At 64.6% G+C, this 14,479-nt stretch overlaps 3 protein-coding genes across 23 annotated transcripts in view; all 3 read right to left on the bottom strand.

Moving 5' to 3' along the window:
- Nucleotides 1-971: 971 nt before the first annotated feature.
- CD151 (CD151 molecule (Raph blood group)) lies at nucleotides 972-6,158 on the bottom strand. 12 transcript variants are annotated; one of them, XM_017848614.1, is made up of 9 exons: nucleotides 5,973-6,158; nucleotides 4,458-4,519; nucleotides 3,558-3,648; nucleotides 3,275-3,466; nucleotides 2,878-2,952; nucleotides 2,367-2,471; nucleotides 2,103-2,261; nucleotides 1,762-1,848; nucleotides 972-1,658 (listed from the first exon to the last, which is right to left on the bottom strand). In XM_017848614.1, exons 3-9 carry the CDS (start codon nucleotides 3,639-3,641, stop codon nucleotides 1,599-1,601), a joined length of 762 nt encoding a protein of 253 aa, XP_017704103.1. In that variant the 5' UTR covers nucleotides 3,642-3,648; nucleotides 4,458-4,519; nucleotides 5,973-6,158; the 3' UTR covers nucleotides 972-1,598. The 12 variants fall into 12 exon arrangements, with proteins under 12 accessions (XP_017704103.1, XP_017704114.1, XP_017704104.1 ...); XM_017848625.1 differs by having other exon boundaries at nucleotides 972-1,223; XM_017848615.1 differs by having other exon boundaries at nucleotides 3,558-3,678; nucleotides 5,973-6,052.
- Nucleotides 6,159-7,060: 902 nt separating this feature from the next.
- On the bottom strand, nucleotides 7,061-13,561 carry CRACR2B (calcium release activated channel regulator 2B). 9 transcript variants are annotated; one of them, XM_017848607.1, is made up of 10 exons: nucleotides 11,391-11,475; nucleotides 10,303-10,499; nucleotides 10,113-10,224; nucleotides 9,526-9,715; nucleotides 8,925-9,089; nucleotides 8,720-8,807; nucleotides 8,345-8,437; nucleotides 8,024-8,190; nucleotides 7,760-7,831; nucleotides 7,061-7,517 (listed from the first exon to the last, which is right to left on the bottom strand). In XM_017848607.1, exons 1-10 carry the CDS (start codon nucleotides 11,446-11,448, stop codon nucleotides 7,340-7,342), a joined length of 1,320 nt encoding a protein of 439 aa, XP_017704096.1. In that variant the 5' UTR covers nucleotides 11,449-11,475; the 3' UTR covers nucleotides 7,061-7,339. The 9 variants fall into 9 exon arrangements, with proteins under 9 accessions (XP_017704096.1, XP_017704102.1, XP_017704101.1 ...); XM_017848613.1 differs by having other exon boundaries at nucleotides 8,925-9,071; XM_017848612.1 differs by lacking the exon at nucleotides 11,391-11,475 and adding an exon at nucleotides 12,816-13,561 and having other exon boundaries at nucleotides 10,113-10,499.
- Nucleotides 13,562-13,884: 323 nt separating this feature from the next.
- PNPLA2 (patatin like domain 2, triacylglycerol lipase) overlaps nucleotides 13,885-14,479 on the bottom strand; it is a 6,428-nt gene continuing 5,833 nt past the window's right edge. The window contains exon 10 of one of the 2 annotated variants that reach the window (XM_017848602.1): nucleotides 13,885-14,479. In XM_017848602.1, the coding sequence (XP_017704091.1) occupies nucleotides 14,248-14,479 (232 nt within the window). In that variant the 3' untranslated portion in view covers nucleotides 13,885-14,247. The other variant, XM_017848603.1, reaches the window with a different exon arrangement.

Below are 14,479 nucleotides of genomic sequence, written 5' to 3'. Positions count from 1 at the left end.
AAAAAAAAAAAAAAAAAAAAAAGCCAGGCGAGGTGCCGGGCGCCTGTAGTCCCAGCTACTCGGGAGGCTGAGGCAGGAGACTGGCATGAACCTGGGAGGGGGGAGCTTGCAGTGAGCTGAGATTGCACCACTGCACTCCAGCCTGGGTGACAGTGATCCATCTCCAAAAAAAAAGAAAAGAACCAGATCTTCTGGGGCCCAGTCTTTGCTATGGTCACGGCTGCCAGCACCTGCTGGCCCCTGCCCACTGCTGCCTGTCCCTGAGGGTCCCACCCGAGCCTAGCAGGGAGGGCAGGCCTTAAGACGCCCCTGGCTGGCTTGGGAGGCGGCCCTGCTGTCCAGGCAGTGCTACCAGCAAGCACCCCAGGTCAGATGGCCCTGCTGCTGAGATACCTGGCGTGGTGTCCTCTGGTGGGGGAGGATGGGTCTGCCTGAGGGTCTTCAGTTCTGAGCCTTAGGGACAGGAGCCTGGGCAGCAAGGGGTATAGTGACTGAGCCCTGGCTCCCGTCTCCAGGGTACCTCTGCCAGACACCAGGCTCTGGTACCTCCCACCCTTGCCCCCAGCAGGGCCTGTAGGCTTCACCATGTAAACCCCCTCACTCTACTTCCCCCACCCATCTGCCTGACGCCTCTCTTACCTGGGCACAGTCCCCAGTCTGCACCGTTTTCATGTCTGCTCCCCACCATGACGAGAAGGGTCTTTGGAAACCCATTTTTCCTCTCCCCCAGGGGCTCTGAACACACCACCATCTCACCATTTAGGAACATGCTCAGTTTTTTCTGCTGTGAGACCTGTGCTTGGCTGTCCCTGGCATCAGACCTCCCCCTTCCCTGGAGCCCCATGGGGGCTGTGTCTTGGCTCTGCCCTTCTTTGTCCTGACGCTGAGAGGGGGGGTCCGTCTACCCTGCTGGACGTGAGGGGCCCTGAGAACAGACCACCATCTGTCTGTCACCAGCACAGCGAGCTCGCCCATCTGCCCCACAAGTGTTTATTGAGCACCTGTATGTGGCAGGGATGGTTGTAGGCATCTGGGTACAGCAGTGAACAAAACCAGGAGGCCCCTGCCCCGCACAGGCACATGGACGGGGCAGTGCACAGTGACCGCGGTGGGGAAGACAGCAGGGGCTCTGACGGAGACGAGGCCTGGGTGGGGAGGGGCAGAGGCCCAGGCCCAAGGGTCAGAGCTTACTCGGCTTCTCCGACTGCGATGGGGCCATGTGGCTGCAAGGCAAAGCCCCAGTCCCTGAAGGGCCTGGGGTGTGAAGGGCTTCTCCCCCTGCTGGGAACACTCGGCCTTGCCCCACTCAGCAAGGCCCCTTCCAGCCTGCATGTGACCACCAGGCAGTGTGTTCAGGGAGCCCCACAAAACACCCCTGATACCGTCATCCCACCAGCCCCCCTCACTTCCCTGCTGGGCTTTGGTGTGCAGCGAAAGGCACTTGAAGCTGCCTCTGGGATTGGGGTCCCCAGAGGTTATGGTGATGGCACAGGGTGGGTGTCATCAGGGAGCCCAGCCCCTGGCACTTAGTAGTCTCAGCTCAGTAGTTGGGTGCAGCAGCAGCAAGGCACAGAGCCACGGCCAAGCCCAGGGCAGGGTCAGTAGTGCTCCAGCTTGAGGCTCCTGTACAGGCAGCATGTGAAGATCATGCCAAAGACCTGTGTGCAGAGCCAGGCGGGCATAAGTAGATGCCGTGGGGCCAGCAGCCACTGCCCTGCCCCATGTCCCCAACAAAATGCCCGTCACCCCGTGTGCCCTCACCTGCACACAGGCAATGCCGGTCCCCACAGCCCCAATGACCCTGAGGTGCTCCTGGATGAAGGTCTCCAACTTGGTGATGCAGCCGCCCTGCGGGGCACAGATGGGTGCTGAAGGTGGGCCCAGGGGGCACTTCCCACTGGCCCCCACCACCTTCAGGGTGTGGCCATGCCCACCCCTAGCACCTAGGCAGCCAGGCAACTGACAGCTCAGCCAGCCACTGGGCTGCCTACTCACCTCCTCCTAAGATATTGGAGGCGTGGTCTCACTGCCCACATCCGGCCACAGGGGTGACCCCACACCACCTCATAGATACTAGAGATGTGGTTCCGCTGCCCACCCACCTCCACCTTGTAGATGTTGGAGGCATGGTCCCGCTGCCCACAACTGGCCACCACCGTCTTGCAGCAGCTGTCGGGGACCACGCGGCCACCGGCCTCCCCTGAGCGGATCCACTCACTGTCCCGCCAGTCCTGTGAGTTGTTGCTGCCACAGCAGTGGAACTGCATCAAGAACAAGGCTGGGGGTGAGACCTGGGACCAGAGGCTCCTGCAGAGGTCCAGGGAGGCCCTGGGGATGCATGCGCCCTCCCAGCACCACCCACCCACCTCCTGCTGCAGCTGGTCCACAGCGCTGGTCACGGCCTCGTGGCCCGGCTGGTGGTAGCGCTTGGCCATGGTGTCCTTCAGGTTCTCCTTGAGCTCTGTGTTCAGCTGGGGTTGGGGTGCAAGAAACTTCAGTCTCAGTCTAAGACCTTCCAAACTGGGGCTGGCAGAGCCCCAGGATGGCCTGCGGGGAGGCCCAGGTCCCGGCTCAGAGCCAGAGGGAAGGGCTGAGGTCAGACCTCGGCGTGAGGGGAGGTTGGGTGGTGCCAGGACCGTCACCAGGGTGACAGTAGAGTGCGGCAGAGGCAGAGATGGCTTCCGGATCCCCTGGACACCTGCCTGACCCCATGTGCTCCTGCAGAGACCTAAACCCCACCTCCAGGGCCCAGTGACCCGTTGGTCAGCTCTGGGACCGTGGGGATAGGGGCTGGGGCTAGCCATGCATGTGCATCTGTGTCTGTCCACCCCACCTGTACATGTCTGTGTCTCTGAATGGCCTGCCCAGGCCCCTCACCTGCTGGTAGTAGACATAGGCGAGGACACCAGCGATGATCTCCAGCAGAAAGATGATGAGGAGCAGGATGAAGTACTGGGTGGGGGGGGAGGGGTGCACAAGGAGGCCTAGTTCTGAGGCCTAGTGCCTGGGCACTTCAGAGCAGAGTCCCCACCCCGGCTCCCCAGGCTCCAGGTGGGGGCTGAGGGGCGGCCACCCTCCCTGAAGGTTTCTTGTGGAGCTAGTGTCTTCCCTCAGCTGGTCCAGCGGGAATGTGGGGACCCACAGGACTAGGCAGGGGTGGAAGGACCGTGACCCCCCAGGTGAGCACAGCAAGGCACAGGTTCAAAGCCTGCAGCCACAACCCCCTTGGGCCCCATCTAAACCACCCCGCCCCGTGGTCCTGCACCCTACTGACCAGGCGCAACAGGTTCCGACGCTCCTTGAAGGTGGCACAGCAGCCCAAAACCCCAGTCACCATGACGACGGCGCCCGCCACCACCAGGATGTAGGCTGTGGCCAGGTAGGTGCCCGAGGCCAGAAGGCTGATGTAGTCACTCTTGAGGGCCAGCGTCCAGATGCCCACTGCCATGACAGCCAGGCCAGCCAGCTACAAGCAGTACACACCAGTCACTGCGTCTGCCCAGGTCTGATGGTGGTCCAGGAGGGGCGGGGGTGGGGGCAAGGCGATCCCTCCTCACCCAGAAGCAGCAGTTGTAGGTAAACAGCAGGTACTTGAGGCAAACGGTGCCACATGTTGTCTTCTTCTCGTTGAACTCACCCATCCTGGGGCTGGGGAGGCAGGGGAGGGGTCAGCGGGGCCTGATGGGGACAGATAGGAGGAGGGAACACAGATGCCCAAGCCAGCCCAGGAGTCGGGTGGAGCCAGCCACTGTCCTGGGAGACCTGCGAAGGAGCCCCTGTGGGAACAGGACGTGTCACCTCCTGGCGACTCAGGAGCCCTGACCAGGTGCAGCCACGAGAGACCCCTGGTGCCCACAGATAGGATGGGGATCATGGAGGACCTCCCATCATCACTGCTGACTCACCCCTGCTGGCGGCCCGGGGAGGAAGCCCTAGCGGGTACCTCGGGTGAGCTCATGCCAGCCTGCCCGCCCCCCACAGCATTCCCGAGGCCCCACGTCACAGGCTGACAGGAGCCTACTGGCCTGCAGTGAGGGCAGAGGAGGCCGCTCAGAGACAGCAGAGGGGCAGGGGCTCAGACAGGCCCCAGCTCAGCCCCTTCCTAAGGCTCTCCAGGCCTGTTTACGGTCTGTTAAAGGGCAGCCCTTCCTTCCTCCTGGCCCGAGTGGGGAGAATGGAGCGTGGAGGCAGGTGGAGCCTGGCAGACTGCGAGGGTTTTTCCTGGACAGGGGAGCCACACCAACACGAGGGGGCAGCGCAGACAGGCTGTGCCCCTCCCCAGAGGCCCCGTGCCCTGCCCAACATGCAGCAGTGGGTAAGCTGTGAGCACAGGGAAGGCAGGGAGGGCATGGGATGCAGACAGCAGGTGAGTGCCCCGGGCCACATTTCCAGACAGCACAGCCAGGCCTGGACTTTCACCGCCCCGCTTGCTCTGCCCCACCCTGCCCAGCACACACCAACCGGGCTGGGAACGACTCCTCTGCAGGACACGTGGACAGAAGCTCCCCAGGACGCTAGGCTAGAGGAGCAAGGACATGTCAGGTCACAGGTTACAGGTCTGGCCCAAGGGCCAGAGTGGGCTGGGTTCATTCTGGAGGCAGAGAGAGGAGTGGCCAAGCCTGGTATTTTAGTCTGGGCTAGGGTGGGGCAAGGCAGAGAACATGTCTTTTCTTTTTTTCCTTTTTTTGAGACAGAGTTTCGCTCTGTCACCCAGGCTGGAGTGCAATGGTAGGATCTCGATCTCGGCTCACTACAACCTCCACCTCCTGAGTTCTTGCAATTCTCCTGCCTCATTCTCCTGAGTCACTGGGATTACAGGCGCCCACCACCACGCCCAGCTAATGTTTGTATTTTTAGTAGAGACAGGGTTTCACCATGTTGACCAGGCTGGTCTTGAACTCCTGACCTGAGGTGTTCCACCCGCCTTGGCCTCCCAGGGCAGAGGACATTCCAGGACAGTGTCTGATCCTGGGAGGGACCTCATGCCTTCCCCAGGTGCCCCACTCTTGGCCTTCGCTCCAGGCCCATCACTGGCCCTTCCCCTCCAAACAGCAGCAGCAGCTACAGCCTGGGAAAGAGGCATCATGAAGCTGGGGGAGACAGACCTGACCACTGAGCTAAGGGGACATTCACCCTCCATGAAGCCCGGGGCCTAAATACACCCACGAGGGGTGGCACGAGCAGACCCTGCCACCAGAGGGGCGGTGTGCCTGCCACTGATGCGGGAATGTGTGTCTGTCACCGAGGTGGGGGGATGTGTGAGCCCCTCACGGATCTGCCCCTGGCCTGGCTGTGAGGTCCCAGGCTTTCTGGAGAGGCTGGTTCAGGGCACAGATGCGGCCTCCACCGCGAGGACACAGGCGACCCGCTGAGGAGTGGCCCCTCTTCCCAGGAATGCCTAGTCCCTCTGAACCCCCTGGGAAAAGGCCATCCAAAAATAGCTCTCCGGCCCTCCCGGAGTCCCCGGGACCCGCACCAGGCCCCTGGGCGACCCGCGCCCTATCAGGGGGAGCCCCAGTCGGGGGGACCTGGGACTCCGCGCCTGCCAAGCGTCCCTGGGGCACTGCAATGAGGTCACCGCCGCCGACCCCGCCCGGCGCGGCCAATGGCGCGCCCACAGGCACGCGGGCGGGGGCGGCTGCGGGCGGAGGGAAGGCGGCCGTGTCCAGGGACAATGAGCAGGGTGTCCAGGCTGCGCGTCCCGGGACCCCTGGGCCGAAGGGTGCCGTCAGGCCGGTCCGAGGGTCCGGGGCGCGCCTCTCCCTGCCACTGCGCCTCCCTCACCCGACCCGCGTGCGCCTCCCGCGGAAGGGCCAGCGAAGGAGCTGGGCCAGGCGGTGGGTGCGGCCTCCCGGAACCTCCCGGCGCCTGCGGCTGGGCCTCCGGGACTGGGGCGCGCAGGGCCTTCGGCCTCCGGGTTCCCCTCGTTCCCCTCGCGCCGCTCGGCCGGGCTGCCGTGACGTCGCACTCACCTACCACTCGTTGGAGTCCGGGACCGGGCGGCGGCGGCGGCGGCTGCGGGGGCGGCGGCTCCCCCCCCAGCGCTGAGAATGCGCGCCCGCCGCCTGCGAGGGAGGCGCCCGCCCCGCCCCGGCCGCCCCGGCGCCCGGCCTCAAGCCCCGCCGCGGCGGCAGGAGCTCGCAGGTCTGGAAACCGCGTGGCGTCGGCGAGCCGGTGGGTGTAGGCGCTGGGGGGTCGACCCGACACTGCGAGGCCAGGCGAGCTGCAGCCTGGGGGTGCCAACAGCCCATCAAGGGCCATCTGGTCGCAGGGAACGGAGGAGGCCTGGGCGGAGGCGGGGTCCTGGAGTAAGACGGCGACAAACAGCCCAGCCAGAGGCCCTGGCTTGTGGCGCCGGCCCTCCTCCAATGCCCAACCCCCCATCTCTTCTCAGCACCCAGGAACCGGCCCCAGAGGCTGCAGGGGTCGGGCAGAACGATGCCGCCGGCCTGGGGAGGGGAGGGCCTAGCGCTGTGGGTAATGCGGAGAGGGGCTACTCCTGCGTGCAGTGTGGACAGCCTGGAGACCGGGCAGGCCTGGGGTCCCAGCGGAGATACCCCCATGGCGGTTCTGGGGGGCCATGGCCCCTTCCAGAATGGAAGGGGCCCCACTGGGAGCGGTGCGAGGAGCCGTGACCGGCGAGGAGGTGAGGGAGGAATGGTAGGGCCGGTCTAGGGCTGCAGCAAGACACCCAGAGTGGGAGTGAGGAAGGAGGGGGCTCCCTACCCACCAAGCTCATTCATCACTGCCACAGGTGAGGACCAGCATGGGAGGGGGTAGCCGACTGAGGCTAGGAACTGCCCGGGCTCCCTGGTGAGACAGTGGGGAACCCTGATCCACACACTGGTGAGGGCCTTGTGGAGGCTCCAGCCTTGATGGGTAGTGTGAGTTTGGGGCATGACCAGGGACACAAGAGGACACGCAGGACCTCAGCCCCATCGCCGCAGGCCCGCTCTCCCTGTGTTCACCCACACAGCACGTGTGCACAGTGCCCACCTCATGCATGTGGTACACACAGGCTGTGGCTCCCAGACGCACGGAAGGCCCAGGAGGATGCAGGGCAGTCAGTAGGTTTTATTTGAGGAGGGGGGTTTTCTGCTGAACTGAGTTGGGGTTGATCGGGGACAGAGCGAAGACTGGCAGAGGGCACACGGGACCGTGACCACTCCCTGGACCCTGACCACTCCCAGGCTAGGTCCTTCATGTCTTCAGTTCTTCAGTCAGGTGAGCCTGGGGCCCCCTGGGGAGAGCCCGCATCCTGAGTGGGCACCCCCTACCCATGACAAGCCTCCCAGAAGAGCAGCTTCTAGCTGATGCTCTGTGAGTCACTCGGAGCTGGTCACCGGGCACTGGGAAGGTGGCCAGAGCCGCGTCTGTGGGGCCGAGGCCAGCAGCAGCAGCAGCAGCAGCAGGTGGGCCCAGGCAGGTGGGCAGTTGTCAGAGCCTTCCTGCGGCTGCCACCCACCTGCCTGGCCTCGCAGGCGTCCCTGTCATCCCGCAGCCGTGTGTTCAGTTCCCTAGGGAAGGAGGAGTTGGACATTGAGAGGGTCTGAGGGGTCTCAAGATTGGGGGGAGGCGGGCTCCGACTCCCCTCAGACCGAAGAGAGAGGTGTCTGGCTGGGACTGCAGCGTGAGGGGTGAAAGGCAGACATAAGAAAAGACTTCCAGTGGAGTACAGCGGCAGCCAAGAATGTTGGGGAGCTTGGAGCCCCCAAGCTCTGCTGAGCCCCTTCCTTCTCCGACCTGAGCCTGACTGTACCTGAGCAGCTCCAGTTGCCGTAGCAGGCTGTCTTTCTCTTTCTGCATGTTCCTGGAGACGGCGACCACCTCTCTGTGGGTGGGAGGTGGTGATCCGGCTGCAGGAAGGCTCCTTGGGGAGCCCCAGGACCCCCTAGAAGACCCTCCCTCCCACTGGGCGGGCCTGGGACTTGAGATGGGGATGAAAGTGGCCCAGAGCTGAGCGCCTGTCGGCCCCGCCCACGGGACACATACCGGGGCCCGCCCCAGCCCCGTCCCCCGGCACCTTTGGGTTTGCTCCTGGCGGCCTCGCGCTTCGCTCTCCAGCCTGCGGATCTGCTCCTGCGCCCCCTCCAGCTGCGTTCGCAGCGCCTCGTTCGCCCGCCACAGCTGGGAGTTCTGGGCCTGCGCCTCCAGGTGCTCCGCAGCCCGGGCCTGCAGCTGCTGTTCTAACTGGAGGGTGGAAGGTGGAAGCATGGAACGGCCCCTCTTCCCCGGGGTGCTGCGCGGGCCCCAGGCTCCAGACAACCCGGGGACTGGGGACGCTGAGGCACAGAGGGAGAGTGCACGGGTGACTCTGGGGACAGGGCAAGGGCCAGGTGCTCACCTCCCGCTGCCGCAAGCCCGCGCGTTCCAGGTCCTGCTCGCGGCTCTGCAGCTCCAGCTCCAGGCGGCTTCTCCGCTCCCCGCGGGCGAAGTTCTGGGACGCAGGGAGGACCACTGAGCCTCCGCTGGCCGCCCGGCCATGCAAAAGAGGTACACGGAGGGCCAGGGGCTGGGAGTGGGCCAGGGCGGAGCGGGGTCGGGTGGAGAAAACCGGGCGGGGGTGATGGGTGAGGCCCAGCGGGGTCTCCTAGGGCTGAGGGCAGCCCGGGCCCGCGGAGGTGGGGCCGTCGGGGAGGGATTAATTCGGAGAAGGCGGAGCCAGGGAGGCAGCGCGGTGGGATTGGGCCTGGCGGGAGGGGCGGGGCCCGAGACCCACCTGACTCGGCTGGCGCCGGCTCTGCTCGCGAAGCTGCTCCGTCTCCTCGTACAGAGCGCGCACCTCCCTCTCGTGCTCGCTCTCGCGCCTTCGGGGGACCAGGCGACCCCGGATGAGAACTTGCCAGTGCTACAGCCCCCCGGCACCACCTCTGCTGCTACCCTGAGGCCCTCCACTGGCTCCCAGACCCCACCCTGGCCCTCACCTCCGCAGCGCCTGCTCCAGGCCGTCGCGCTCCCGGGCCGCCTCCTCCAGGCAGGCTGACGCGCGTATCAGAACATCCTCGAAAGAGCTCAGCAAGTCGGGGCGCTCGCGCTGCAGCCGGGCCCAGAGCGTCCTCACAGCCCGCTGCCTGGAGGGCGGGCGGGAACTGAGGCTGGAGCTGGCAGAGGCGGGGAGCAGGCTCCCCTCCGCCAACGGCAAACCCTTAGGAGACTCCTTCGTCCCTGGGCAGGACAGGAGCACTTGCAGGGTGCAGGGCATCCCTCCCGTGAGCGCTTTCGCCCCTGCCCGGCGTGCGTGGTCGGTGTGCTTATGCCGGGCAGTGCCAGTATGTGGCCCCGCGCCCGGCGCTGCCCCTCCTCCCTGCAGCCCTGGCTGCTGCCTCATGAAATGCAAATTCTGCGGGAAATCACGCCGGGTCCCTCCCAAGGAGTCGCAGCTGACGCTAGGCTAGGCCTGACCCGCCCTAGAGACCCTGTGCAGGAACACAAGGGCAGACACCCTGTGCAGGTGACAAGGGCAGACAGCATGCAGGCAGAGAAACAGCAGAGGGGGCAGTGGGAGCGGGGCCAGCGCCGACTCACTCGCCCAGGACCGGGGCCACCCCCAGTTGCTCCAACACAGTGTGGAATCGCTCCTCCTCTTCCTCCTCCTCCTCATCCAGAGAGGCCCCCGTGTCCTGCACGTCGAGCCAGCCCCAGCCCGACTCAAAGGTCTCCTCGGGAGTCCTGCGGGGGATCGCTCCCTGGGCCGACTCCACCCCCACAAACATCCCTGTGGGCATGGAGCGAGCGATTACCACCGCTGTGGGTCGCCACCCTGGCTCTGTCCCCGTTCACCCTCCCAACAAGTATCCTGCCCTCTCTCAGGGCCCAGTTTCCTGTTTTTCTTCCTTATTCTGGTCCTATTGGCCTGGGAACAAGAGGTGACAGGCCGGCTCCCAGCCCCTCCGGAGCTTAGCACAGGAGAGGAGGTGGGGGGCAGGAAGGTCAGCTCCACACACTGGACAGCAGCTGGGAGCCCCCAAGCGCCAGTGCGTGCAGACACCAGCACCGGCCCTGGAGGGAGGAGGAGGAGAGGCACAGGCAGCCCTCGGGGTGCCACAGGTGCCAGGCCTCCCGATCAGGCCTCCAGCTCTGGGCAGTGGGAGATAGGCAGACCTCAGGCTCACCCAGGCCCAGACAGAACTCCCGGGCAGTGAGAAAGCCAGTGTGAGCCTGGTCCAGACTTTCAAACACGGCCTCCAGCTGCTCTGGTGTGAGGGGCAGGTCGCTCTGGAGACCCTGGTCAGGGAAGGAGAGCAGAGATGAGCTGCTGTGGTCAACCAGGGCCGAAGCAGTCTCTTGGGGCAGGGGACTCACCTGCAGGTCGTGCCTGGTGATAAAACCCTTGGCCTCCTTGTCACACAGCAGAAACAGCTCCTGGGCCTGCTCCAGCATTGCAGCCCATGGCCCTGCAGAGCCCCCCTCGAGTTCCCCCTCCTCCTCCTGGTCCTCATCAGCCCCAGGCTTTCCAGGGCTGGCCATGGGAGCAGAGGGCCTCAGTTGGCCTTCAGGTGCTGTGAAGCCAAGGGAGGGTCAGAAGAAATTCAGGAAGGGAGAAGATGGGGTGCAAATATGTCTGACGGCTCAGCTGAGAGCCCTCCCTGCAGCAGGTGGGAAGGTGGGCGGAAGGTAAGGTGGGGCCAAGGGGGTGGGGGAGGAAAATGCTGCAGGGTTGGGGTATCACTGGGGTGGGTGATGCAGGCTCAGGACCTGTGAGTACTGCCCCAATGGGTCTGGCATCTCAGGAGGTTGGAACCCAGGGACAGGCTACACCCCTAGGAGGGGCTGCCGACTTTGGGAGAGGGGCTGGAGGTGAGGGCAATCTCAGGGGCCAGTGGAGAAAACCTGGTGATAAGGAAGGTGGGATCCTGAAAGCTGAGAGGAGCTGGCTTCAGGTCAGTGAGGGAGGAGCCCGTCACGCTCTGCAGCTGGAGATCTGATCCCAAGTGAGGGCTCAACCAGTCCTGACCAAGTCCTTAGCCCCTGGCCTGGGCCTGTGTGGCCCAGCCTCATGACAGCTGGCAGGTAAGGCAAACTTCTCCCTTCTGCCCATTGGCCCCTCCCTCCCCACAACTAAGCGGACACACTGCAGGGGCAAGGTCCCAGCCTGCGGAGCCTTGCGCCTCTGACGCTCCACTCAGAAACACTCAGATTCAAGACCTAACACCCCTGCCCCCCAACACTAAGGCCCTTCCCTGTCCCAGAACTCCCTGGGGCCTCCCTTCCCACCTCCTTGCAGGGACACCCCTCCCCTAACCAGAGCCACCTGTCCTTCACACAGTGTCCTAATCCCGGATTTCCCAAAGCTGCTCCCCAGCAAAACCCGCCTTCCCCAACCAGGGAGCTGTGATCCTCTCCCCTCACTGCCCGCCCAGGGTCCTTCCAGGTTCCTTAGCCCAGGCGACCTTCAAAGAGGGCAAGTCTGGGCAGGTGAGAGAAGGGGACACAAGAGACCAGGGCCATTGCCTCCAAGCCACGTTGTCGCCTCTCCCTCCGGCTTGCCGGCTAGACCGGAGGTCCACCCAGGCCGGAAGCCGCGTGGCGGCAGGGCCCCAGGGAGCTGGGAGGATGGGCTGGCTGGGTGGGGCGGCCAGCCGCCTGCGCGCCCCGAAACTCTGGGGTACAAGCCCGCCCTTACCCCTGCCGCCGCGCGCCCCGAGTGGGTCACTGGAGTTCCCGACCGAGACGCTCAGGTTTGGCGCGGGCCACGGCGGCCCCGAGGGGGTGCCGGCGGCGGGTGCCGGGCGGGCGGCGGTGGAGGGGCCTCAGCGGCGGGACCAGCGGTCGCCTACCTGCGAACTGCGCCGCCGCACCTGCCGTGCGCCCGGGCCGCTCCTCCCGGAAACGCTGGGCGCGCCCCGCCCTAGCTGGGACCCGGACGGGGCGCCGGGGGCACTGGGCCCGGAGCGACCCCTGCTGCCTCCCAGGCACCGAGACCCCTGCTTGGGCCGGCCCCGGGAGGAGCCGCTGTCGCCTGTCCCCGCCTCTCTGCGCTGCCCCGGCTGCCGATCCGTGGAGGCTCGAGCGAGCAGTGGAACAGCGATGTGCCCGGGAGACCCAGGGACCCCCCGGAGCAGGGACAAGGCTGCGGGGGGCGGGCGCAGACACCAGCGTCTGGGAGGGGCCGCTCCTGTCCGTGGGGAGCCTGACTTAAGGCGCCAAAAAGTGTGTGTAGGAAAAAGCCGGGCAGGAAACAGACCAAATACTTTAAGTGGTTATCTCTAGGGGTGGGGAGCCTTTACTTTCTTCTCGATACTTTCCCAGTTTTTAAACAATAAACATGTAGGCCAGGCGCCTGTAATCCCAGCACTTTGGGAAGCCGAGGCAGGGGTGGATCACCTGAGGTCGGGAGTTCCAGACCAGCCTGTCCAACACGGCGAAACCCCATCTCTACTAAAAATACAAAAAATTAGCCAGGTGTGGTGGCGAGCACCTGTAATCCCAGCTACTGGGGAGGCTGAGCCAGGAGAATCACTTGAACTCAGGAGGCAGAGGTTGCAGTGAGCAGAGACTGTGCCATTGTACTCCAGCCTGGGCGACAAGAACGAAACTCCATCTCAAAACGACAATGAACATGTAATGCTAGAAAATGTTTAACTTAGCAGTATTCAGTGTACACGTACGGGTGAACGAGCTGGGGACACAGGGAGGTCCCACCTCCACAGCCCCTCCTGGTTCTCCTTCTGGGGCCCAGCCCTGACTGGGGCTCCCCTTGGGGGAGGACTGGAAGGAGGAGCTGCCTGAGGCTGGAATGAAACCCTCCCATGTGGGGAGAAAATTCCACCCAAGACCGAGGAGCCCTCCCCAGCCCGTCTGGCCCCTGCACCCACCTGAAGGGCTGGAATCACTCTCCCGCCCAGCAGCCCTGGAGGGGTGCAAGGCCTCTGCTTCTCAAGGAAGGGGCCTGGGATCCAGCCTGCGACCCAGCTGAACCACAAAAGGCTGGGCTTATAGGACGGGACCTTGAAACCAAGGGGAGGGGGGTGGCCTCTGGCACAGGCGCACCAGGGACCTGCCTGGCCGGCTCGCCCAGTCCCAGATCCCAGAACCAACCGTTATTGTTGGCAGGGGGCTGCCACCACAGCCACCCCACGCCTTCTGGGAGGAGCAGGTGGGGACTGACTGACAGGGCTAAGAGCTCTGGACAGCCAGTCAGGCCTAGGGCTCCACTCCAGCACCCTCAGGCCATGGGGCCCTTTTGGTTACCAAGGAGGACTGGCCTTTTCCCCTCATGGCCTCCCCGTCATGCAGAGAATGCTGTCAGAGAAGCACTTCCTCAGCACAAGGCTGAGTCCCCTTCAGCTGGGACCTCACCTGCCTCCATATCCCAGCCCCAACCTGTGTACTGGCTGGGCACAGGAACAAGAAGGTATGTGCACCAGGCCAGAGACACTTGTGAGGGTGGGGGGACAGAGAACTTTGGGCCAAACGCCCAAGTGGAGCAAGCGCCCAGGCTTCCCAGGTCCCCTGTGCTCAGTTTCAGGAACTTCAGCCCCCACAGCTGTCCAAGCCTGAAAGCAGCCACATCCCCGCTGTGTGTGGGGAGGGGCAGGTGACACCTTTTGTAAACATTTTGGTTTTTATTTACCAAGGATCTTGGTCCCAAATATTTCCCTTGGCCCTCAGAAGGCTGTGGCCAAGGGTCAGCCAGGAGGCAGAGGGCAAGTTGGGGGGCATGTGGATGGGTCCTAGACAGGGGGGTGGGCAGGAATGCAGCAGGCTCACATGTGCCTGTAGCGGGGAGTTCCCAGGGCAACCTGGCAGGTTCCAAATGCCAGGTCCAGGAGTGCGATGCTGGGAGACCCGGCCTGCAGCTGGGGAGACGCTAGTCAGTCGAGGCAGGGCCAGACCCTGGCCACCAGGATCTGCAAGCAAGCGGGCAGTCACATACACGCGAAGTGGGCAGAGGCTGGGCTGCAGCATTTATTACATGTGCTTTCGCGAAAATAAATAATTCTGCACACACATTTTTCAGCAGGACATGAAAAAAATGGGGCGGGAAGGGAAGCTGCAAAGTTCTCGGGGTAAGGGGCGGGGAGGTGCTCAGGCAGCACAGGGTAAGGAAGATTAAGGCACAGGTGCGCGGGGCCTCAGAGGCCCAGGGGAGAGGTGTGGAAACCTCCCGACTCAGTGCAGCTGGTGAGTGGCTGGCGAGGGGCCCACGGTAAAGGCCCCTCTTGGCAGCTGTAACTCCTCCCATCTCCTCACTCTGCAGTGGTAAAGGAGGCATCTCAGGCAGGATCCCTGGAGAGGGTTGGGGTCTCAGGCAGCCCCAGGGCCCCGATCACAGGCCGGGCCGCGAGAGCAGGGGCGCTCAGCAAGGGGGCAGGCCCGGCGGGTGCTGCGGGGCGCGAGGTCGCGTGGGTCCGCGAGGTCGGGTGGGTCCGCGGGGGCGGAGTCGGCAGGGGAGGGGGCGGGGCCGGCGGACGCGCGCATGCGCAGGGCTTCGGGCGGGAAGGCCACGTTGGTGCAGAAGAGGCCGAGCAGCAGCTGG

This window comes from Rhinopithecus bieti, unplaced genomic scaffold (genome assembly GCF_001698545.2).
Source record: "Rhinopithecus bieti isolate Rb0 unplaced genomic scaffold, ASM169854v2 scaffold_32072, whole genome shotgun sequence".
Taxonomy (NCBI): domain Eukaryota; kingdom Metazoa; phylum Chordata; class Mammalia; order Primates; family Cercopithecidae; genus Rhinopithecus; species Rhinopithecus bieti.
The sequence above is the reverse complement of the archived record's forward strand: the minus strand, read 5'-3'. Positions and strand labels throughout refer to the sequence as shown.

Bases quoted from the DNA above. Each gene is read 5' to 3' on its own strand.
- CD151 (XM_017848614.1), bottom strand. From the start codon at position 3,641: ATGGGTGAGTTCAACGAGAAGAAGACAACATGTGGCACCGTTTGCCTC. The intron at 2,953-3,274 runs GTCAGTAGGGTG...CCCCCCACCCAG, and splicing joins GTCGGAACCTGTTGCGCCTG to TACTTCATCCTGCTCCTCAT. The intron at 1,659-1,761 runs GTGAGGGCACAC...CTCTGCACACAG, and splicing joins CCGGCATTGCCTGTGTGCAG to GTCTTTGGCATGATCTTCAC.
- CRACR2B (XM_017848604.1), bottom strand. From the start codon at position 11,448: ATGGCCCTGGTCTCTTGTGTCCCCTTCTCTCACCTGCCCAGACTTGCC. The intron at 8,191-8,344 runs GTGAGCACCTGG...TCCACCCTCCAG, and splicing joins CGGGCTTGCGGCAGCGGGAG to TTAGAACAGCAGCTGCAGGC. The intron at 7,518-7,759 runs GTACAGTCAGGC...CTCCTTCCCTAG, and splicing joins CGGCAACTGGAGCTGCTCAG to GGAACTGAACACACGGCTGC.